The following is a 22,603-nucleotide window of genomic DNA, read 5'->3' as shown; positions in this document are numbered from 1 at the left end:
AGACACCGCTTTAACTGCTGTATGTCAGTGCTATGGAATCTTGGGAATTGTAGCTTGTTGTAGCACCAGAGCACTCTGACAGAGAAGGCTAAATGTCTCACAAAACTACAATTCCCAGAATTCTATAGCATTGATCAATGAAAATTAAAGCAGTGTCAAACTGGATTATTTCTGCAGTGTGGAAACAGACTAGGATTCTGCTGTTGATGGAAACATTCCATGTTTCAAAATCATATATGTGCCTTTATACGAATGCCTGAATATTAGCCACGGGTTATTGAAGTTTTCATTGGCATGTTCTCATGTTGCATATTTCCCAAGTTTCATTTTTAATTCATCTGATGAACACAAGCATAACAATGTGATGTTTTCAGTCAAATACTATTTGAAGCTTGATTATTTGTTGTGTGTTTCCCCCAAATTAACTTACAGACCTAGGACTATTAATGAACAAGCAGCTGAAGTAAATCATTAGGAAAAAAAAACTGAGATGCATATTCATAAGGCATTCTCATAACACAAACACACACACACACACACACATACACATGCCTACCCTGTGATTCACAGTTCTTCAAAAGAGTTAAGGAGGCCATAAAATATGGAAATCTCCTAATCTATCCCAAATGATGTGACTCACTCAAGTTCATTCCCAGAGCCGCAGGAATTCATTCATATACCTAATCATAGAACTTGCAGCCAGGAATCCCATCAGATCAGCCAATAAGTTCTCCTGCTCTAATAGAATTATTATGCATTTTGCTTTCCTGTGCTAATGGTTCAGCCTGGATCATTGCCTAAATTTATGCTGTCCTTTGTCCCCTGGGCAGATGCTGTTATATATAATTTGTGTCTCATTTTTTTTCTTCATGGCACAGGCAAGACAGAATTCTAAAGACATCTATTGTGGATGAGCCAGTAAGCTGGCTTTCAATCTGTGGTTAGGCTAGATATCCAAGTACAGAAAGCACAGGAAGTGAGGTTTGTTTCTCATCCAGTAAGTCAAAGAATAAGCCGGAGAACAACCAGAACTTCTTTCGCTGTCTTGACAGGAGAGAGAGAGAAGCCAGGGGTGCCAGGTCCTACCATATTTGGAGAGACGTCCATGTTAACTAAAAAATGAGAGATGCTCATTTACACATACACACATGTATTTATACCCTGCTATTCAGCCAAAAGGCTCTCAGAGTAGTTTAACTATTTGTAATTAACTATACAAACTAATTAATTATATTAGACAGTTCCCTGCCCTCAGGCTTACAGTCTAAAAAGGCATGACACAAAAGGAGAAGGGAATGTCAGTGGGGAAGGGGATCAAACAGTTTTTCTCTCCCTCTGAAGTCAGATGATGTGAGATGGACTAGGGAGAGGGCTCTTGATTTGCTTTACAACTTGTATCACCATCTATCACCTTGCTTTAGAACCTAAACATACAATTGTAAAATGACAGATCTACATATATAGATTTATTCGTTTATTTAAAAAAGCTAATAGATGAGGCAAAGATGTCAAGGTGCCTTAAGTTTGCCCTTTCTGATTGGGTCCAAGAATTCCAATCAAATGATATAGGATCTGATACTTGGGTCCTATATATGGAATGTTACTCGTATATAGTGGACCCTCCACATTCATTGGGATTAGAGGCATAAGATTCCCATGAAAGTGGGAAAATGGCAAATAGAAAACAAACTATTTTTTTAACCTGAGGGAACATCTCTCTAGGAATCTCTAGGTCCTCCAGAGTAATTCTGTGGTTAACATTTGTCAGATGTTGACCATAGAATTGCACTGGAGGGCCTACAAAATCTAGTGAAGTGTTCTCTCTAAGAATTTCTAGACCTTTCAGTGTGACTTTTGGTGGAAGCTGAACATAGACTCATGCTGGAGAGAGAACATATTAATCAAATCTATGAATAATCAAATCTGAAAAAGCCAAAGCCACAAACATGGAAGGCTGACTGTATATATGTTTATTGCTTGGTTTAGTAATCAGACTCATTTTGATGGGTTGGGACTGGACCACTCTCCTCTGCAGAGAAAGTAAAGACACTTTGTTTTCTCATCCTTGCAGTGCGTCGCTCAAAAGCTGCTGATGAAGAAAGAAGCCATAAAGCACGTCGGGCTCGGGATGAATATCGGCACCAATCCTTGAGAGCCATCCGAAAAGGAAAAGTGGCTGGTTTGAGTAACCTGTTTCAGGCAGCTGGTCTGAATATTGAGCAAGAGGCAAAACTGACCAATGCTGCTCCCATTTCACCTCTGACTATGATGGTACCAAACAGGTTTGTATATATGAACATGATAATACATGTTTTGTCCACCTGTTACAGTCCCCTATGGAAATTGTTCTCAGTGATGCCCTTTCAGCTTTTACTTTGGGAAGCAATTGGGGGTGAGATTCTCTTGAATATTTTGATTATTAATTTTTGGTATGTATACACCCAACTCCCATATATATATATATATATATATATATATATATATATATATATCATAGAGTTGGAAGAGACCACAGGGGACATCCAGTCCAACCCTCTGTCATAAAGGAATACACAGTCAGAGCACTCACAACAGCCTCTGTTTAGAATCTCAAAAGAAGAAGATTCCACCACACTCTGAGGGAGAATGATCCACTGTTGAACAGCTCTTACTCTCAGGACATTCTTCTTAATGCTGAGGTGGAATCTCTTTTTCCCTAGTTTGCATCTGTTGCTCCAGATCCTATTCTCCACAGCAGCAGAAAACAAACTTGCTCCATCCTCAATATGACATTCCTTCACATATTTACACAAGGCAATCGTATCACCTCTTAACCATCTCTTCTCCAGGCTCCCAGCTCCCTAAACTGCTCCTCATAGGGCATGGTTTTCAGACCTTTCACTATTTTGGTAGCCCTCCTCTGGACACACTCCAACTTTTCAATATCATTCTTGATCTGTGGTGCCCAGAATTGGACACAATATTCCAGGTGAGGTCTGACCAAAAAAAGAATAGAGTGGTACTATTACTTCCATCAAATTAGACCAATGGTCGCCAAACCATGCCCTTTAAGACATTTAGGACTTCAGTTCCCAGAAGCCTCAGCCATGTTGACCAATGGTCAGGGATTCTGGAAGATGAAGTCCAAAATCCCTTAAAGAGTACAGTTTGGGGACCATTGATCTAGACAGTACACTCCTATTGTTGCAGCCTAGAATTGCATTGACTTTTTAGCTGCTGCATCACATTGTTGACTCATGTTCAGCATGTGGTCCACTAAGACTCCTAGATCCCTTATATATGAGAGCCAACCTGGTGTAGTGGTTTGAGCATTTGAATACAGCACTGGAGATCAGAGTCTGAATCCCTACTTGGCCATGGAAACCCATTGGGTGACCTTGGGCAAGTTACACAATCTCAACCTCAGAAAACCCACTTATAGGTTAGCCTTAGAGTCACCATAAGTCAGAAAGGACTTGAAGGCACACAACAAATGTGTGTGTGTGTATTGGAAAAGGTATTTTAAGTGTCTGATTGCTTTATTGCCTTATAACTCCAGCAATTCCAAATTTGGTATAAGGGCAACATCTGTATCAAGCCAACTTAACCTCATCAAATTGGGTCCAAGCTTTCATCTTCTCTAGAACATTTCATCACACATGAGAGTACACAAAAATTTCCAATGGAAGGAAGGAGAAATATCATTTTGGAATTTTTCTTATGGCTAGTATGGCTCCTTTGGCTTTATGTTAATTATAACAATTAATATTGTTTCTTTGTAGTAAATTTGTTAGGAACTTGTAATCTTGTCTTATCTTTAGTATTTGTGGAGACATATCCTTAAATATCTCGATTTCTTCTTCATGTGTAATCAATCTTTCCTTGCTGTTTCTTTGTATAATGTATTTCATTCTTATTCTTGTAAAACAAATCACTATGTCTCTTGGTAGTTTCTTTTCTTTACCTAACATGGAATTAATTCTAAACATTTGATTTATTTGCGAATCAGTAAACTCTTCAGAGAAATTAAGATACTTTGCTAATGGTTGCATTATCCTTTCAAAAAATTGTTCATTTGCAATTTCAGGATTGCATTTCCCCCTATATCTATTTCTTGTATATTTTTTCATCCCTTTTCTGAATTTTCTTAATTCCTTCCATTTTAATTGCTAGGTCTTTAGTTTTTGCTTTTACCTCTTTCACTTCTGATTTTGCTTCTGATATTTCTTTATTTCTTTTATCTATTTTTTCTGCCAAGCTGTTTATTTCTTTATGTGTATCCTGTCTAATTTCAATTCTTCGGTCTTTTAACTCTTCCATGATTTCTTTTTTAAAATTCTTCTTGAATTCTCTCAGTTCTTTCTGTATAATTTTACTTCTATTCAATTTCTTACGTAACACAGTTGTAGGAACGCTTAGTGTCTGCATTATCATTTTAGTTCTTGATCTTCCAGCCATTTTTGCTTTTTTTACTTTTTCTTTCTATCCACTTCTATTCTTCTCCTATTTTTCTGTCTTTGACTTTTCCTTTTCTTTCTCTTTCAAAACAGACCTTCAGTTTATTAACACTTCACTTAATTTACTCTAATCTACTGTGGTAGACTACAATTTTTCTCTCTCTTCCCCCTCTTATTTGTTTTCTCCTAGTTAATTATCTTTGATCATTCTGTGTATCTGTCTTTTAATTCTGTATTGATACAAAATTAATCAAATGCCAACTAATCAATTTCTCTTCCTTTCAGTCTAACCAAGCCCGTCAGTCCATCAACTTTGAATTAATAATAAACCATAAACATTAACTCTATCAATTCCTTCACTTGTCTTTTCAATCAACCAATCCCCCACTGTGTTAATATCTTGATTCCTTAATTAATTCTGCTGTTAATCTCCTTTGCTCCTTCAATTGATTCTGGAACAATTACTGAAGCTGATTGATATCAAATATATCTAAACCTGACCAATCACAAATCAAATATCATATATCGTTTCATCTCAATATCTTATCAGTATCTTATCAATTTCTATATTTGGTTTATCCACTTTTAGCCATCCAGTCAGTTCAGGTTCTATAAAATGAAGATTAAAATTCAGTCAATTCTATTTTCAGTATATGTTGGTATACTTAATTGTAAAGAAATTATAATCACATACAGAACATTAATAAATAATTGACTTAATTTCATCATATTCATTGGTTACACATTGAATTCATCAGATTATACATATATAACAGAATTATTTTACCAGCTTTTATTCATTCACCACTTCTTCTTGTCCTTCTCTGTTTTCTTTCTTTTTAAGTTGTCTTACTTCCCTCATTGCTTTATTACCTTATTTCTTTTCTTCTCTTTTCTTCTTATTTTTTCTTTTCTTTTCCTTTTCCCCTATAATGTCAGTATTCTATAGTGCTAGTGTCCTTTATTCAGCCACCTGATATATATTACATGCTATTCTAAACCAATGAAATTATTTGAGGCATAAAATACCACAAGCACCCTTTCTCCCGCCTGGAAATTAAAATACAATAACCATGTATGAAATAACTATGAATACGCCCCTTTCATGACATCTTCAATCTGCTACTGCAGGCAACCACTGTAGTGGTATGGTTAGCCCTGGTATTATGAATTTAATCCTGAAAAATTCATGTTTGAAATGCATTTTTATTCTTTTTTGAAGTAAGAACAACATCAGAGAGAAACAACATGCAGAAAGAGCAAAGGCTGGTTGAACACTAAGGGGCTTGACAGACCACCCCTAAAAAGTGGCCTGCAGTCACCTCTTTTAGCATCAGATCAGCCTGTAAGATTCAACCTCCCTAGTAGACTTGAAGATATGGATCAGGTCAGTTTGTATTGGACTTTGCAAAGAATTAATTCTTCAAGTATCATCATGAAACAGGATATGAAGGCAGAAAGATAATCAGGGTTTGATCATAGAGGGCATTTGATGTAAGGACGAGGAATTTATATTAGCTAAACTACAAAAAACAAACAAACAAACAAAAAAAAAAACCCAAAAGAAAGCAAAAGAAAACCTAGCCCTTTTCCCTTTGGACTTTCAGAACATGAGACATATCATTGTATTCCTTTCAAGCCATTTTTAAAAATCAAATATACAAATGAATGGAAATCCATATAGCTCAGCTTTTTGGTTCCCGATAGTAGCCAGGTCCTGTAGGACAGATGTACTGGAATGCTCCTAATGCAAGCATATTGTCAGAAGTAATCTTAAGCCTCTTTATCCTCATAAATGTGCTTGGTTGTGCTTCTAGACATTATGCCTAACAGCTACCAACAGGCCTGTCCTCCATGTATTTTTTTAAATACTTTAAAAAGCATTTTGTTTTGCTCCTGACCATCACATCACCCTGTGATAATGTATTCCCATTAGCTGATAAGGTGGTCTGTCTTCATTTAGAAATGCTTCCTTTTATTTGCTGCTGAACGGTTGCCTGTTTACTTCAATAGAAGATAATCTCCTGAATATTATGAAAGAGAAAGTTAATAATATTTCCCTATTACTCACACTCTTCACACCTTTCATAATCTTAGCATGTCTCTCCTCAGTTCTTTTATTTTTTTAAATTTGAAACACCTCACATAACTGAAGAGCCTTAGGATGTAATGGATTCTCTGCAGGAACCTTGTTAGGTTGTTCTGGGTCATTAGTGCCAGGGGAAAATGATAGGTGTGCCCATTGCTACAACAGTGTTTCTTAGAGCAGCAACTCACTCCTAAGTATTAGTACAGAGCCCATATAATTGGTCCAATATTTTCCTTACATTTTGAGGGATGAGAGTGAAAATCCACCCATTGGTGTAATCTTCAGGGTCCTGTTGAATTCTGAGCATTTGGGGAGAGGATACAGTGCTAGAAAACATAATAAGAATCTGTCTTCTATTGAGCCAGACTACTGCTTTATCTTGTCCAGTAATGTTGACGGGATTGACAGTGGCTCTCTAATATTTTAGCCAGTATTTCCTAGCCTTACTTAGGCATGTTGAAGACTGAATGTAGGTCTTCTGCCTGAAAAGAAGGTGCATTACTACTGAACTGTGGCTTTGCATGTAAAGATGAAGGCCAAAATCCTATGTGGGATTTATGTATGTGTCAGCACCATAATCATGGTGCTACCCAATGAATCCCAGCCCAATCTTCCCAATCTGCACTTACCAAGAGGTAACCATTGCAATTGACAGGGGTCTGTTCCAGTTTTGATGAAGAAGCAGATGGCTGCCATTTCCACCACTCCCACCAGTGACCCTTGTTTCAATTCCCCCTCATACTTATCAGTTGCATAAGGAGTAAGTGGGAACAGCAGTCAGCTGCTTCCCAATCAATAGGGGAACAAACTGCCATTGATTGAAGTGGCTGTTTCATGCTAAATTGGGATTGGGAGACTTTTATAGTTCCCTTGTAGCCCCTAACTAACAAGTCACAAGTACATAACTGATGGGGATAAATGGACATAAACCAGACATTAAGAATGGGAATGCACAAAAACTGGTTTCAGAATACTTAGGGCCAAAACAGACACCCTAAACTGGGTGGGGCCATGGCAACTGCACACCACAGCCCCAATCCAGCCAGCTTTTGCCCCCAAATAGGAGCTAGAAAAATCTACTCGTATTTGTGGCAGAAAAAAGCTGCCCCTTTGCTGCCAGAGCCGACTTGTCCCTAGTTCCAGAGTGAGTAATGTCTAAACAGCATGCCCCTGAGTAGTCTGGAAGCCTTCTGGCATGTAATCACCAGCACGGCTTCCAGGTGACTTGGGGGTGTAGTGTATCTAAGGTCTGATATGGAATGTCCAGGGAGACTAAGGGCTAAAACAGCAATCTTTGAACAAAAGAGCTACATAGGAAGATTGGAAAGAGAATCAGCAGAATTGGAATGTATCCACAGGCTGCAGCCCAAGAGCAATGGGTTGAACAGAGATAATGGTTCTCTGGCATACTTCACATATTTCAACACTATCTAACCTCCAGCCTCAAGAGATTCCAAGACTTTCATAGGATGGAACCATGCTTATTTACAGCGTACTGTAAATGTGTAGTGTGAAGGGCCTCAAAAGTATCCAGAGTCATAGTCCAGTGTTCAAACCATTATACCACATTGGCTCTCCACATTAGGGAATCTGAAAGTAAACAGATTAGGAGATCCAAAATTATGGTTTCAATCTAGTTAGTCCCAGTGAGGTGAAACTCAGTGAGTCAATTGTTGAATAGTAAATCAACATTTATGTAGTTCCCAATATTTCAGTGCATCTATTCTAGATGTACTAGCAACTGGATTTAGGCTTTTCCCCCATACAAATTAGAAATGGGAGATTTTGGTTGCCATTTTCCTCCTGAAATGCATTTCAACCATAGTTGTACAGTTTTCTTTGCTTTCTCTGATATTTATATTGATCCCTTGCCTGCCTTTGAATTTCCAGCGGTGAAAAACAACCCTGTAGCAGATGGAGTTGGGAAAAGTTTCATCCACCATTCCTCCTGGGTTTACATGACACCATATGATATTATTAATTAGTCTTGGTGTTATGAACAAGCTAGTGTGAACCATAACATGCTGTTGATTTTCTAAAACTTTATGAACACACAAAAAGTTCCATTAAGTAAAAGCAAGCCTCTTTGCCTTGAATTTGTATTCTCATTTTTAATTTCAAGTCTTGAAGTTGTCAGGCTTTGCTGTTAGGAAGTCTGGCAGCCCAGCAGGACATAAGGAACCTCAGTCCCTTCTTGCTCAGTGTTTTACATTCTGTTCTGACAAGTAGTGCATTTGATTTGATGTATTTTGATACAGCATCTTGACTCTAATGGTTGCTAGCATTCCCAGTTTGATTGGGATGTAACCCTAAAAGGCGTTGAATTCTCTGTAACGCTTGTATGCTGTTTGTCAAAGAAATATTCCCATTACTTTTGTTATTCTAAATCACTTTCAATAAGTGAAGCTTTCTGAAATAAAGTAATAAAAACAATACATTTGAAGGACTGTGGGTATATTTCAGAATTGAGTTCTGAATCTCCTAAAGTGAAGCCATTTAGTGTAGAATTCAGCAGCAGTTAGATGTGAATTGTTTCTTAATTTCCAACCTAGGATGAAAGGAACTTTAAAAGGCTATGGGAATGATCTTATACTTATCCAAAAGCTGTTTATCCATCCCCAGGTGACATTATTATATGATCACAGAGTCAGGTATTCTTGCACAAGCTATGGAGTCTGGATGTTCACACAAGAAAACAAGGATATGTGATACCTTTAAATAATATGTCTTGGTAGTTTCAGTGGAATTGGAGCACTGCTAGTTAAAATTTCCTGGGCTATAACCCACTTACTTCAAAATGGTTTCCTACCACAGTTTTTGTGATGGTATTAAAAATGTAGGGATGAGCTTTCCCCTGATACTGTTTCATTCTGGGCAGGGTGAATTGTGACATTCTCTCAAAGCGATATGCCACTGTAACACGGACAAATATTACAGGTAATTTTTACTTACCATAGTAGCTTTGAATTAAGATTCAATGTGATCATAAATCAGAGGTGTGCTTACTGTAGTGGGTAGTCTAGGATTAGGCACATAGTCCTTGGCCAGAAGAATTGTTCTTCTTCTCACAGCACCATCTTCTGCCAGATGCTTTCAGAGATTTGCCATCCAAAGGAGTTGGCTGGCACAACTGTTCAGTTGATTAAAATACACTGGTAGAAAGGCCAGGAAAAGGACAAATAGGGAGCTGAGTTAAACCAGATCCAAACTTCCTCCTCTAGCTTAATCACAATGTCACAAAAAGATTAGGACGTGGTAAGTGACGTTCTAAGTAATTTCTAGCATCCCTAGACTAAGGCCTGAAGCCGACTGGCCAAAAGGATCATGCCAGTTACTATCAGGCTCAGTCACTTTTGCACTTAAAAGAAAGTATCCTGCTTCATAAAAAGTTTCCAAGATGTGATGCAGCAGCTAAAAAGGCCAATGCAATTTTAAGTTGCATAAATAGAAGTATAGTGTCTAGATCAAGGGAAGTAATAGTGCCACTCCATTCTGCTTTGATCAGGCCTCACCTGGAATACAGTTCTTGGCACCACAATTAAAAAAGAATGTTGACAAATTAGAGCGTGTCCAGAGGAGGGTGACTAAAATAGTGAAGGGTCTGGAAACCATGCCTTATGAGTAAAGACTTAGGGAGCTGGGTGTGTTTAGCCTGGAGAAGAGACAGTAAACGGATGATATGATACTGGTTTAAGTATTTTAATGAGTATCACATTGAGGATGGAGCAAGCTTGTTTTCTGCTGCTCCAGATGCTAGAACATAGAACAGTGGATACAAAGTACAGGAAAAGAGATTCTATCTCAACATTAGGAGGAATGTCTTGACAGTAAGAGCTGTATGTCAGTGGAACATATTCTCTTGGAGTGTGGTGGAGTCTCCTTCCTTGGACATCTTTAAACTTAGGCTGGGGATGCTTTAATTGTGATTTCCTGCATGGCAAGGGGTTGGACTATATGGCCCTTGTAATATCTTCCAATTCTGTGATTCTGTGATTGTATGTACACATATTTAATCAATTTACATTTAATTATTAATTTAAGCCCTTACCCTAGTGTGCATAGTAAGTACTTGGTTCAAAATAGAGAGAGGAACTCTACCATCCCTCTACTTCTTCGTATTTCTGTGTGGACACAAAGCTGAGGTGCAGTTTTCTGCATCGTTAGCAGGATGCTATGGATATGCAGCTTATTAAATACTTAAATATACATTGTGTGTAAGTTTGTATTATTGTTATACAGAAATGGTTGTTTACATGCATACTAAAATAAAATTGCAATCCAATAGTCATTAGTTGCCATTTGTTGCTATAAAATTGTCTAGACAAGAAGTGAGGCAGCAATCACGCAGCAAAGGGAAGCCATTTTGGGTCAGGATCTCTAAAGTTGTGCTGATTCTTATACTTGCTGTCAGAAATATGAAGACCTAACTTCAATTTAACACTACTGGAGTAAATATTTTCATGTGCCCAGTTTAGTTGGATTATACCTTTGTATGCCTTTGTGCATCTTGTTCAACTGATTTGGATGCACAGGCTAGTCTCCTGTAAAAACTGTACCAGATAACACTATGTCTGAACATATGCAACTGGTAACATTACAGGTCGTGTGTTAGCACTGAAACATAACAGGATACAGCCTGAAGTCTGCAGTGAAAACAACTCAGAAGTGATAATTGAAATGTTAGTAGAAAGATGTTGCCATCCCATCTTTATTTCATATTTAAACTTAAAACCTAGTTAAAGCTTCATTTTACCTAAAAAAAAAAAAAAAAAATCAGAGCTGGTACAGTGGGCCCATGTTATCTTCTGGGGTTTGGTTCCAGTATTCCCCATGGATACTGAAATTCATGGATGCTCAAGTCCCATTAAATATAAAGGCATAGTAAAACGGTCCTTTATATAAAATGGCAAAATCAAGGCTTGCTATTTTAGAATTTGTCCTTTTTTAAGAAAAATATATTTTTTTCAAGCCATGGATGCTTGAATCCATGGATAAAGAATTTTTGGATATTAAGGGCCAACTGTATTTCCATATAATTGCCTGTTTGACTTGTGTGCCTTTTAAAAGAAAATAATGTCTTTTATTATATAACAGTAGAAATACTGTTTTGTTGGTCACAACCTTTGCATGCTTTTAACCTCCATTTCTTTTTAATTTAATACAGCAAAACTTGGGAACGCCCACCAAGGCCTTTCTCCAGAGAAGTCATAATTCAGTGGTTCAAAGCAGAGCAGCTTCCACGCCGTGCTGGATTTGAAAGGAACTCTAATACTATTGCACCTTGGTTCCATGGTAAAACTGATTTTTATTGGCATTCTTAAGTATGAAGGGCATGTTAAGGAAGCTCTTGGTGATGATCTTGAGAGAGGTTTGTTTGTTTCTTGAAAGTAACTGGAACATATGAGATGTGCTGAATCTAACCCGGAAGCAACAGTTTTCCTATAAAGTTACTATAAGGTGGATGTGTTTCTCCCTGAACATATTACTTCAGCATCTTAGATAACTATTAGTTTCTGTATTGTAACAGCCAGGAATCTGAGAAATCTCTAATGGGGATGTAACAGTGGCTTATTGGTAAGTCTGCAGCATGTAGAATGGTCAGCTGTAGAATAGACCACATACAGAACTATTGTGTTATGCTGTGTCTTACAGATTCACAGCCACAATACATTTTAGAATATCAAACATAGATTAATAAAATGCCTAGGAAGAAAACAAATTCTTTGCTTAGCACCTAAAAAATCAGTGCAGACTGCTTGATTTTTCTCTTCTTATCTCACATCCATCTTCTAATAATTACCAGGAAAGTTTCTGTCAAAAACTTCTGATCAGCTCTTAATCAAAATGTCCCTCTCAAATTTCCACCATATTCCAAGGTAGGAATCTAAAGAAGATTCATAACTGTTTTTCACAAGTAAAAAAATAACCACTCATGAAACCCTGTCATATAACAACAACAACAACTATAACAACAACAACAATAATGATATGAAATGTTTGCACAATTTACTCCCATTATCCAAATTTCCTAAAGTGTTTTGATGAAATTATTATGGAAATTCCTTAATTATTAACAAAAATACATTTGTTTTTAATGCCAAAAATATATTTTCTGTACCACAATTGGGCTTCCAATTGTCCTCAGATACAATAAAACAGGAGACTGAAGAGAAATTATTCAAACTAATTTGCAAAATATTTTTGACAAGGAAGCAGAATGGTTCCTTCTTTTAGCAATTCTGCTACTTCCTTGGTTCTCCTCTCCTCTCCTCTCTTCTTTATTTCTGGCTGATTCAAATGGCACAGAGCTGCTGCACTGGTCTCCTGGGCAGCTCAGTATGTTCCACATAGATGCCTCTGAATCACCATTACATCAAGAGACAGTGTCATTGTGACTGAGGCACTGCATATATGTTTGTAGAGAGTTGGGAGTTGGGGTTGGCAGCAGACATTTTTTCCCCTCCTCCCAGTAGTGCCTCAACACTATGCCATAATACACTGCCATTTCAGAGGCATTGAAGAAAACATAAGGCAAATCCTAATGGGTAGATAGTTTAAAGCTTTCCAGGCTGTGTCCACATGGAGCAAAATAAATGTTAACACCCTATTCCTACTTTAGATGAGGCACGAGACCAAAATGGGCAGAACACAGGCCCAGTCTGTGCTCCCGGGTGATTCTTCAAAGTAAAATGATTTGTCTTTTGCTCCAGATCAGGCTGGAAACTCTAGAGAATGCCCTGGATGTATGGACTGCATGATGATATAGAGATGGGGAGAGGAATATCTGCAGGCTGGTGAACCACTGACCTCTTCCTGTCCAAAACATCCAACTCCTTATCATAGCATTTTCATTTTTATATCTGAGCAGTTCTGGTGCCATTCCTTTTGCAGACATGCAAAAACAATACCATCAGTCCAGTATACTAACATATAGGAGAGTGTGCAGAAAGTGCTGCCAGTATCAGCCCATTGCAGGTGCCAGTTGCGTGGGCAGCTCTTCCTCTCCACAGATCCGGAAGCCCTGACAGTAAGCCAGGATTTCCCATCAGTGTGGACACAGCACCAGTACATTTATACTGTAGGTCTGGGAGAGCAAAGGCTACTTTTTTCTCCCAGGTTTGCAATGATAGCCAGCTAGCATCTAATGCATCCTGCAACCAATCTTTGAATGCTTCTGTCAAGGAAGGTTGAGCTTCACCTGAGGGCTGTTTGCCTGCCAGTGTACAGTGAGGGACAAAGTACTGCACATGCAGGTTATGTAAGAGCAACTTGTATGACCTCTGAGAAAGTACCTACACTGGGATACACCTAAGTTACATCAGTGTAAATCATCAGGAGATTCCAACCATGATGGCCCACCTGAAAACAAACTCCAGTGGCTTTACACTGCTTGAAGCAACTGGCTGGACTCTTTAAAGGAACAAATTAAAAAGAAGATGAAGCAGCTTTTCAGATAAACCTCTGAAACATGATTTAATTTGCTGAAAATATTTTCCCAATATATAGAGGAAATGAAGAAATCCCACTTCTAAGATGCCTCTCCATTTGTCTTTTGAAGTGGCATCATCCAGCAATAGATCCACTATGCGCAACAGATCTCTGGCTGAGAATTCTACCCCCACCTTTCCTTAAATGCTAATTTCAGGATTCTGTTGGATGTTGTCATGGCAATAAAAGTGGGTTCGTAGCACTATAACTGCATGATGTAAGGATCCCAGGTGAATCACTGTTTGTCACTTTATTTTTATTATTTTATTTATTTTTATTTATTTAGGTATTTATATCCCGCCCTTCAGCCCTAATGGCTATCAGGGCGGCTTACATTTATTATTATTTTTAACCAGACAGTTCCCTGCCCGCAGGCTTACAATCTAAAAGACACGACACAAAAGGAAAATATAAAATATAAAACTTAAGAAAATATACCTTAAAAATAGTCAGAGTTGACTAAGATGCAGCAGCAGGGCTCTGTGATTAATTTGTGGACAAAAATGAGGAAGCATTTGGCTGGAGCATCAGCATATGCTTGCACACAGTGCCTCTATGATTGCAGAAATTAGGCAGCAAATTTCAGTGAACAGCCTTGGTTATTCCTTTTAAGTCTTGTGCTGTTCCCCTGTCAGAGGAGAGAGCTATATGTGCCATGCAGCCTATCCTGTGCCCCTAGACTGTTATCTGGGATGTGCTGGAGGAGGCTCTCCTGTCACCTGTGTGAAAAGTAAGAGTCAAAGAATCATCCAGTTGGTTTCTCTTTGTGGAATAGATGGAGGGAGAGGTTACTATCATTTCCTTCACTTCAGGCAGAAAACTGTCTTGGGATGACTCTGATGAGAAAATATAGCAAATAAGATCATCCTGTTTGGGGGTGTTCAGTGCTACTTGTGGAAAATGATGGCAGTTTTCAAGGTCGGTCTTCAGTTGTACAAAAAAAAAAGTGATTGCTTTGTCAACTCCAATTCCATTCCCCTGAGATTCACGCTGAGATGTTTCTTTTTCATCCTCTGTTCTCACCAATAACTTGATCCTTCAAACAGCATGTCACTTCACTTTAGCTTTTAATAATTGTTTAAGTCTGTCCATCCTTTTGAAGCCTCGATGGTTGTTGTTCTAGGACCATTGTAGTTGAGACATGTCTGAACCAAGAAGTTATTAGCAAACATGATAAATGTTTCAGAGCCATGGCCTCTCAGCGGAAGAAAGTGAAGTAACCAAGTAAAGTAATGTGAGCTGGGGGCATATGGCAAGGAGAAAGGAAGCAAAAAACAAAAACAAAAACAAAAAAGGCCAGCATCGCTATTGCTCTGAAACTGGAGACTTGGGGAGCTGAATAATTCATGCCAATGGCCTAATCACTAATGTGAAAATAGGCTTCGCTAACCCTCCACAATATGCCAAACATCTTTGCTTTGTGTTTAACTGGGAGTCAAGTGCAGTAGATGATGGATGGAAAAAGATTGTTTTATGGGACAGCTGTTACTGACTCAAAGGGGGGAAATGTGATTACACAGTTTGTTAGCACAGATGTGGAGAGAAGCTTGCTAAGGCAAGATGAGGCTTAAGAACTAGAAAGAACTTGTACTTTGAAAACAAGTTGCCCAAGGCATGGCAATTTTCAGTTGCAGTCTAAAAATATAAACTGATCTTGGAAGTTAAGCAATAGAAGACCATGCTTGCTACTATTTAAGGATAAGTGCCATTATTGCAGCATGCTGATTTGCAGATGTTTCAACATTCAGTTTGGTTGTCATCTGACCATTGGAGGATCCTAGCAACAACTAATGGCATGTGTACAAGGACATTTCCTGGAAGGGAGCAAAAACCAGTTATAGAACCCATTATAAAAGACATTGTTGCCTAGTAAAGGAGAACATAATCATAACATGTAATGTATTTCTGGTTTTGATAAGTGGGCTTTTAAACTAATGTTGGGCTATAATAACCTATTCCCTCCTCCCTCATGGTGACCATACATAGTGGAGCATTGGAACCATGCTTCAAGATATGATTGCCAGTTATGGGTTTGGCATAATGAAAAGAATAGTGTTTGTGAAATAATGTTTTTATTATACCAAACCCATAACTGTCATTCATGTTGGAGTGAAACTGGCATATCTGAAAATGGTGATAGTGAGTTAGTGCACAAGAATGCTTAATACTGCAGAAAAGCACTGAATGGAGTACTGAGAAGGTGTGTTACAACTCACCAGTGCCAACACCTTAAATTATATCATCCAACCATTGATATGCTTAGATAGTAATGGTGGTGAGTACAGAGATGTGGGTAGGCAGCTTCACTAAACTCTGCTGCTGCACCATCCATTGTCCCCAAAGGCATCTAACACCTTGTTATGTTGCACCCCAGGGCTCAGATTCATACAGTGAGAGAGGTGCAAGATCAGGCAGAGAGGCCAGAGAATGAGACAGGGGATCCTGTCAGTGGATGATATCACATGACTGAAATTCAAAGTATAATCCAGTGTCATCCTGAATGGAATCACGCATATTCACATTATTGTGTGAAAGGTTACCACACGCGATCGCTGGCAGTCCAAACGCACTCCGAATGCAATCACATGTCAATCCACAGTTAAATAAATTTGTTGAACTAGCCAAGTCACAAACCCTGTTCCTAGGCAACTTTGCACTCAGTGTGCTGTTGTTTGGTGTGATGTACATGTCTCCTTTGATCTTGGTCCCCCCCCCAAACTGGAAGGAGGGTTTCCCATGAAGCCACACTGCAATTCCGCTTCAATTTTGCTTCCGCTTGTCCTTCAGCATTGCTGAGGGGGCGGGGAGCTGCTGCCTGTTTATTAACAGGCATGGACCTGGAGCTATTGGATAACCATTATATTCACATTGTAACGTGACAAGAGTGAATATATGCTCATTTTAACATGAATAGCGCATGTTCTTTCAACCATTCTTCCCACCCCCCCAACCTCTTTTGTAAATTGTGGAGTTTCTTGGTTTCTCTCTCACACTTGCCTAAATATACTATGCTCCAGTCATCTGGAGTCTCACTGAGCATTCACAAGGGTGCCAATTCGCAATTAAGAACCCACTGATGTGATGGCTTACTTTGCACAGAATCTGGGTCATGTTCGGGAAGGCCATTACACCGAATTTAAGGTGTGAACACGTAATTGCATGAATTTTTGAATTGACCTCGCTATCTTCTCTTTCGAAATTCAAAGCCGCATGTCCTGTTTGACAAACTCCTCTGAAACACAAAGCCAGGAAAGTGTTACAATTTTGGAACAGCAACACACAGAGCTCATAGTACCTACTGTGGCAGACTGACAGGGAGATGGAGAGAGAAAGACAGGGAGAGAGAAAGGGAGAGAGAGAGGTCTAGCATAGATTGGAGTGTTTATATGCCAGACACTCATTAATCAGAAACAGCTGCATGCTGACAACTGACCATGAAATCTGGAACCTCCTTCAAGCAATTTTTTTTTTTTTACTCACAACCAGCCTTTCCAGGTTGGTAAACTTTCCTGGTTTGTGTTCCTGATTTATGTTGCCTGACAACCTCAGACCTTGTTCTGTTTCAGACTATGCTCTTGGGTCACCCTTTGGACTGTCATTTGGTTTGAGTTTTTGTCTGCTTGACTCAGACTGACCTGAATACTGTGCTACACTATCCTTGCTGGTGAGGCACAGAACAGGACACACTCTATGAGAGGATGAATAGCAATTCAATGGCTACTACTGCCACCCAACAGCAGAAACTGCAGCATAAAAACATTAGCAGCAAACTATGGTTGCAGGGTTGGTACTACAGGGTGCCAAGGAGATGGCCAAATGCCCCACAAACAAAGAGTTCACTCTCCTGTTTCCTGTCCTCCCAACATTGCTGGGCTCTTGTTCTTACTTGAAAAAAGGAGCACTTTTCACATGGACATGCATTCATGTATAATTGACTGTGGAGATGTTCCAGTTCAGCTGTAGCCTTTTAGTTGACAAAAGCGACACATTTTGCAGTTACTGACACAAACTTCAAAACTGCAACAGATCAGTGACAACACACCTAGGGAAAAGAGGAAATCCCTACCATGCAGGAAAGAAAAGCAATTGAAGAAGTGTGGGCAACTGCATTGCTGAGGTAGTGAGGCTAGATTCTTGATGCTTTTTCACAAGACCTCCTTGGTTCCAGTTTGGCTGCTTATTGCTTGCTTTGTTATAGAAACACAGCCTCTCTTCCATTTCCTCATTATTTCTGAGCTGCCCTTCCAAGAGTGGCTGCTAACAATGAATTGCTTCATTTTATGTCCACAAGAACAAGGAATGGCATTTCAGTTACTCATGAGCCGGAACAGACAGGCCAAAATAAAGCTGCTTCGGGTCACTTTGGAGGTATGCTGTTTAAATGACACACATATCTTAAGAGGCCAGAAGATGTGCCAAAGTTGTGCTTCAGTTTTTAGGACTGGAGTGGGGCTCTGGTGTGGCTTCCAGCCTCTTATGATGCATGCATCACTTAAACAGCATACCTTTAAAGTGACCTGAAGCAGCTTTATTTTGGCCTGTCTGTCCAGGCCCTCATATTTCTCAGGCTGGATAGTGGGGGCAGCAGAACCAGTGTTGATTTACAAAAGTGAACAAACGTTTGAAGATAGCAGCAGATTCCAAGGATGCAGGAAAAAACTGGTCTCCGCAGTGTCTGTGCTCAGCCACAAAGCTTTCAGGGTGATATTGGACCAGGCATCAATTTTCAGGATAACCTACCGTGGAGGATACATGCTAGAGGAAATCTGAGCTCTGTAAAGAAAGGTTGGTTAAAAATGAAGTGAAATAAATCAGGTCTTAATCCCCAGGCACACACTTGAGAATGGACAACAACATGCCAGTGAGAAGTGAAGAGTCTGTTGAAGAAACCTCAAATGAAATCGCAAGGGAAGCCACTGGCTAAGAAGTCTAGAAATGTTCGAGAGAGTGGGTGGCTCCTGAAAGATGTCAACAGCAGATGTGGAAGAAAGAGTGGCATCACTTGGATGGGTGTCACCTCAGTGCAATGAGTCATGCTGTCACACCCAGACTGCCTGGCATACCCCTACCCAGGCCAATGTCCCACAGACACCATTCAGTGATGATAGTGGCCTCAAGAAGTTTTCCATGGTGTACTGACAGTATCCTGGCTGTTTTCTTTTCTGCTTTCTGGTGGATGGATCAGATCATTTCTAGGACCTTCACTTTTCAGGAGTCCTGGTCTACCTATGGAGAGGTGTGGCAGTACACACCAGAAAGCTTTCCCTGAACACAAGCTCACCAGCTGACACACCCCTGTGATGTGTCACCCAGTCCCGTATGCATCCCCCATATCTTCTAAAAACACTCCTCAGAAGAAGCCTACAAGAGGCTTGGTTAAAAATGAAGACCTGGAAGAAAGAGAAGATTTTTGGCAAGGACTGTAAGATTCCAAAATATGGAAGTCCAGGACAGATATCCTTCCTTGCAATGCAAAAGCACACACAACAATCAAGATGAAATTTTAAGCATCATGCAGATTCCCCAGGCAAGATACATTTTGTTTTGTAATGCTGTTTGGGATGTCCAGAAGAGATTTTTTGGTTGAGAATCTTGACTCCAGTGGAATTCATTTCCATCATTGCAGCATAACCTGCTGAAGCCTTCGTGCCTCCCTGAGTATGTGATGTTTTGCTGGGAGTACTGTTGCAGCGCATAAAAGCAGCTTTCTTCTCATTGACTGTCAGACTTTTAAAAATTATTTTGATAAATATGGAAAAACATTTTCATACTACTTCTCATTTTAAAATCTCAAAGTGATTTTTTAACATTAAAAGCAGATTCAAAACAACTAATAGTTTTAAAAGACCCCAAATAAAACATTAAAAATATAAATGTATTTAAAATAAATAAAATAACAACAAAAACATCACCACTACCACCACCAGTGGTGACTGGCTATATTAACAATCAGGGAAATGATCAAGCAAATGCCTGGGGTAAGCATATGGATCTTCAATTGATGGTGGAAACATTCAATATTGAACATTCAATTTTAATCTCAGTAAGGAGATCGTTGTATATGGTGACTGCCATAGCCAAGAAAGCCCTGCACTACACTGATGGCTATCAAAATCACAGTCTTTGTAGTACTTTGAAAGAGGAGATATTCACCTTTCTTTTAATTTCCATTGTGTTCCCTGTTTAGCTGCTATGAAAGCTATTTCCATTTTCAGTTGCTTCCCCATCCTGTATTAAGTCAGTCAAGTGATGCAAATCAAGCAGTGAACACACAATGAGTAGGTTGACATTACACTGTTTCCTAGTTAACCATGGCTGAAGAATCATTGGAAAGGGATGGTGGGCATTCTTCAAAGCTGCTGAAAATATTCCTGCAAAACCCTGAATACTTTTGACTTGGTTCTCCAAGTACTCAGGTGCAAGTGTGGCAATATACACTTCCTGAAATACAAAAGTTTAATTAGCTATTTTTGGATTTCTCATTTCATTTGAAGAGAAGTGCTCTGAGTATTATTGTAAAATGTTGACCCTACAGGCAACTCTTTTGCAAATGGCCTTCTTCCCGACCCAACACCTTGCTGTGCAAAGAACAGAGACTTTAAACTTATTGATTCAGCCTCTAGGCAGAAGGCACTGAGGCTGTCAATCTGAAAACTCTGTGGAATTATGATATTTCTGAGGCTTGTCAAGGCAAAATTATGCTCTCAGACTGGCTCTCAATGGGGTTGCTTGCCCTCTGCAATCATGTGAGGGAAAAAGCACGTGATTACACTGAAATATGAAGAAAGATCAGACTGCAAAATGTTGCCACTCAAGAAGCAGTGGGAGGCCATACTTAACCTACTGACATTACAACAGCGAAACAGCAGAATGAGATTAGAAAATAAAGAAACAGGCTTTTATTTTGATAGCTTCCTATTAGCTCCTCAGTACACAAAACATGTGAGATCATGTGTCTTTGGGCTAGAGGGGGTTAGGTAAGGAAAGGAAGGCATGTGTTCAATATAAATTAGTGAGCTCTTGCTTTTGCCTCTCTCACAAGACAAAGAGATTTCAACACCATTCCAAATATTGACTACTCTGTGCCTTAAACTTTTATGTGCACTAAAAACTTAGACAACATAAGCCATCCAGTGTTAAAAATAAGAAGCTACTTACTGCTTTTTCAAGTGTTGCAGAAAAACACTTCACGCATCCAGCACTGGCTTGTTGGGGCATGGTAGCATCTTCAGGATTATGGAAACCCCTTAACTTGGTAGTTCAGGGACTAGATTTAGAAGGGGGGGGGAATCATAATTCCTTTGTCATGTTTCAAGCCACCTATAATTATTCTTTGAGGGCAGAGATCAAAAGGATGATGATCCTGAACTCACATTTCACAGGTGGCTTCATACATTTGTTTCAAAATTACTCCAGTTTTCTACAAACTGTGCTTCAACCAAATTGACACATGAGTTTTTTGCATAGCTAAAAAACTTGGCATACCTTTCCTGGTTTGAAACCTCTTCTGGGATGCAGCTGGGTATTATCACTTGCATTTTGCCACCGATGCCACTTCTACTTAAAACCTATCTAAATCCCAGTTCCCAGCTACGTTCAGCCAGCCGATTTGCAAAGTCAGGAGCTTCCTGGCTTTGCAAATTGGCCGGCTGACCATGGCTGGGAGCTAGGATTTAAGTGAGTTTTAGGTGGGAGGTGGTGTGAGTGATAATACCTGGTTGCATCCCAGAAGAGGTTTCCTACTGGGAAAACTAAACTGTTTTTGTTGTTGTTGTTTTGCTGTGCGAAAAACTCCTCAGATGGAAGGAGAGTATAGAAGATATAAATCAGAGTTCTGTTAGGGACATATACATGCTATGCCATAGTCATGCTATGGATTTGAGGCCAAAAAGTCACCATTGCACAATATATGCATTATGCTGATAGTGGTGGGAGTAGAGTTGTGCAGAGAGCATGTTCATCTGTGCCTTGCATTTGCAAGTTGTGCATTGTGCATTACATGTTGTGGCTGCACATTCTATACTTTGCATTTTTGTTATGCATCTTGTCCTTTGCATTGCAGTTTCACACTGTGTGTTGCCCACTGTGGTTGTGCATCATGTATTGTGCATCATGCAATCCCCCCCCCCGCCCAGTCACTGACATGTGTTACACAGTGTTGCTATTCTGCATAGTGGTTGCTCAGCATTCATGTAGCATATCTCCACATGCAGATATGGCCAAATAAGATTTAAGACCCACATATAATCCTAGAACTGTGTGGTGCTGCTGGGGAGTGATCACCTTTTGATAATCCCTGGGGAAAGGAGACCAGGAGCCCTTGTGCTAGGGCAAAGTGCCAGGACACTGTCTGGGAGGGGGGAAGAGGTTATAGCCAGAGGCTATAAAAGGTCTGTTCATCCCTCCACGTTTCCTTCTAATAATTAGTTTGCAGAGAGCAGACAGTGCTGGACCTTGTTGCACCTTACTGGATAAATCTAGGGAACTTTATTTCTTGACTATAATTTGTCTCTGTTCAGTGGAACTTTTATCTGTGCTTTCTTCCCACAGCTGCTCTGAGCTTCCTTCCCCTTCATTTTCTGGGTCTGGT

At 39.4% G+C, this 22,603-nt stretch overlaps 1 protein-coding gene across 2 annotated transcripts in view; it reads left to right on the top strand.

The window, feature by feature from the left end:
- Positions 1 to 22,603, top strand: part of SH2D4B (SH2 domain containing 4B) — a 127,265-nt gene that overhangs the window by 67,248 nt on the left and 37,414 nt on the right. The window contains exons 5-7 of one of the 2 annotated variants that reach the window (XM_089507914.1): positions 2,072 to 2,271; positions 7,284 to 7,285; positions 11,690 to 11,817. In XM_089507914.1, the coding sequence (XP_089364040.1) occupies positions 2,072 to 2,271; positions 7,284 to 7,285; positions 11,690 to 11,817 (330 nt within the window). Of the gene's footprint in view, positions 1 to 2,071; positions 2,283 to 7,283; positions 7,286 to 11,689; positions 11,818 to 22,603 lie in introns of both variants that reach the window. The other variant, XM_089507913.1, reaches the window with a different exon arrangement.

The sequence above is a fragment of the Sceloporus occidentalis genome, unplaced genomic scaffold (genome assembly GCF_023333645.1).
Source record: "Sceloporus occidentalis isolate IW3139 unplaced genomic scaffold, rSceOcc1.0.p SCAF_2, whole genome shotgun sequence".
In the NCBI taxonomy this organism is placed as follows: domain Eukaryota; kingdom Metazoa; phylum Chordata; class Lepidosauria; order Squamata; family Phrynosomatidae; genus Sceloporus; species Sceloporus occidentalis.
This window is presented reverse-complemented; position numbering and strand designations above follow the sequence as displayed.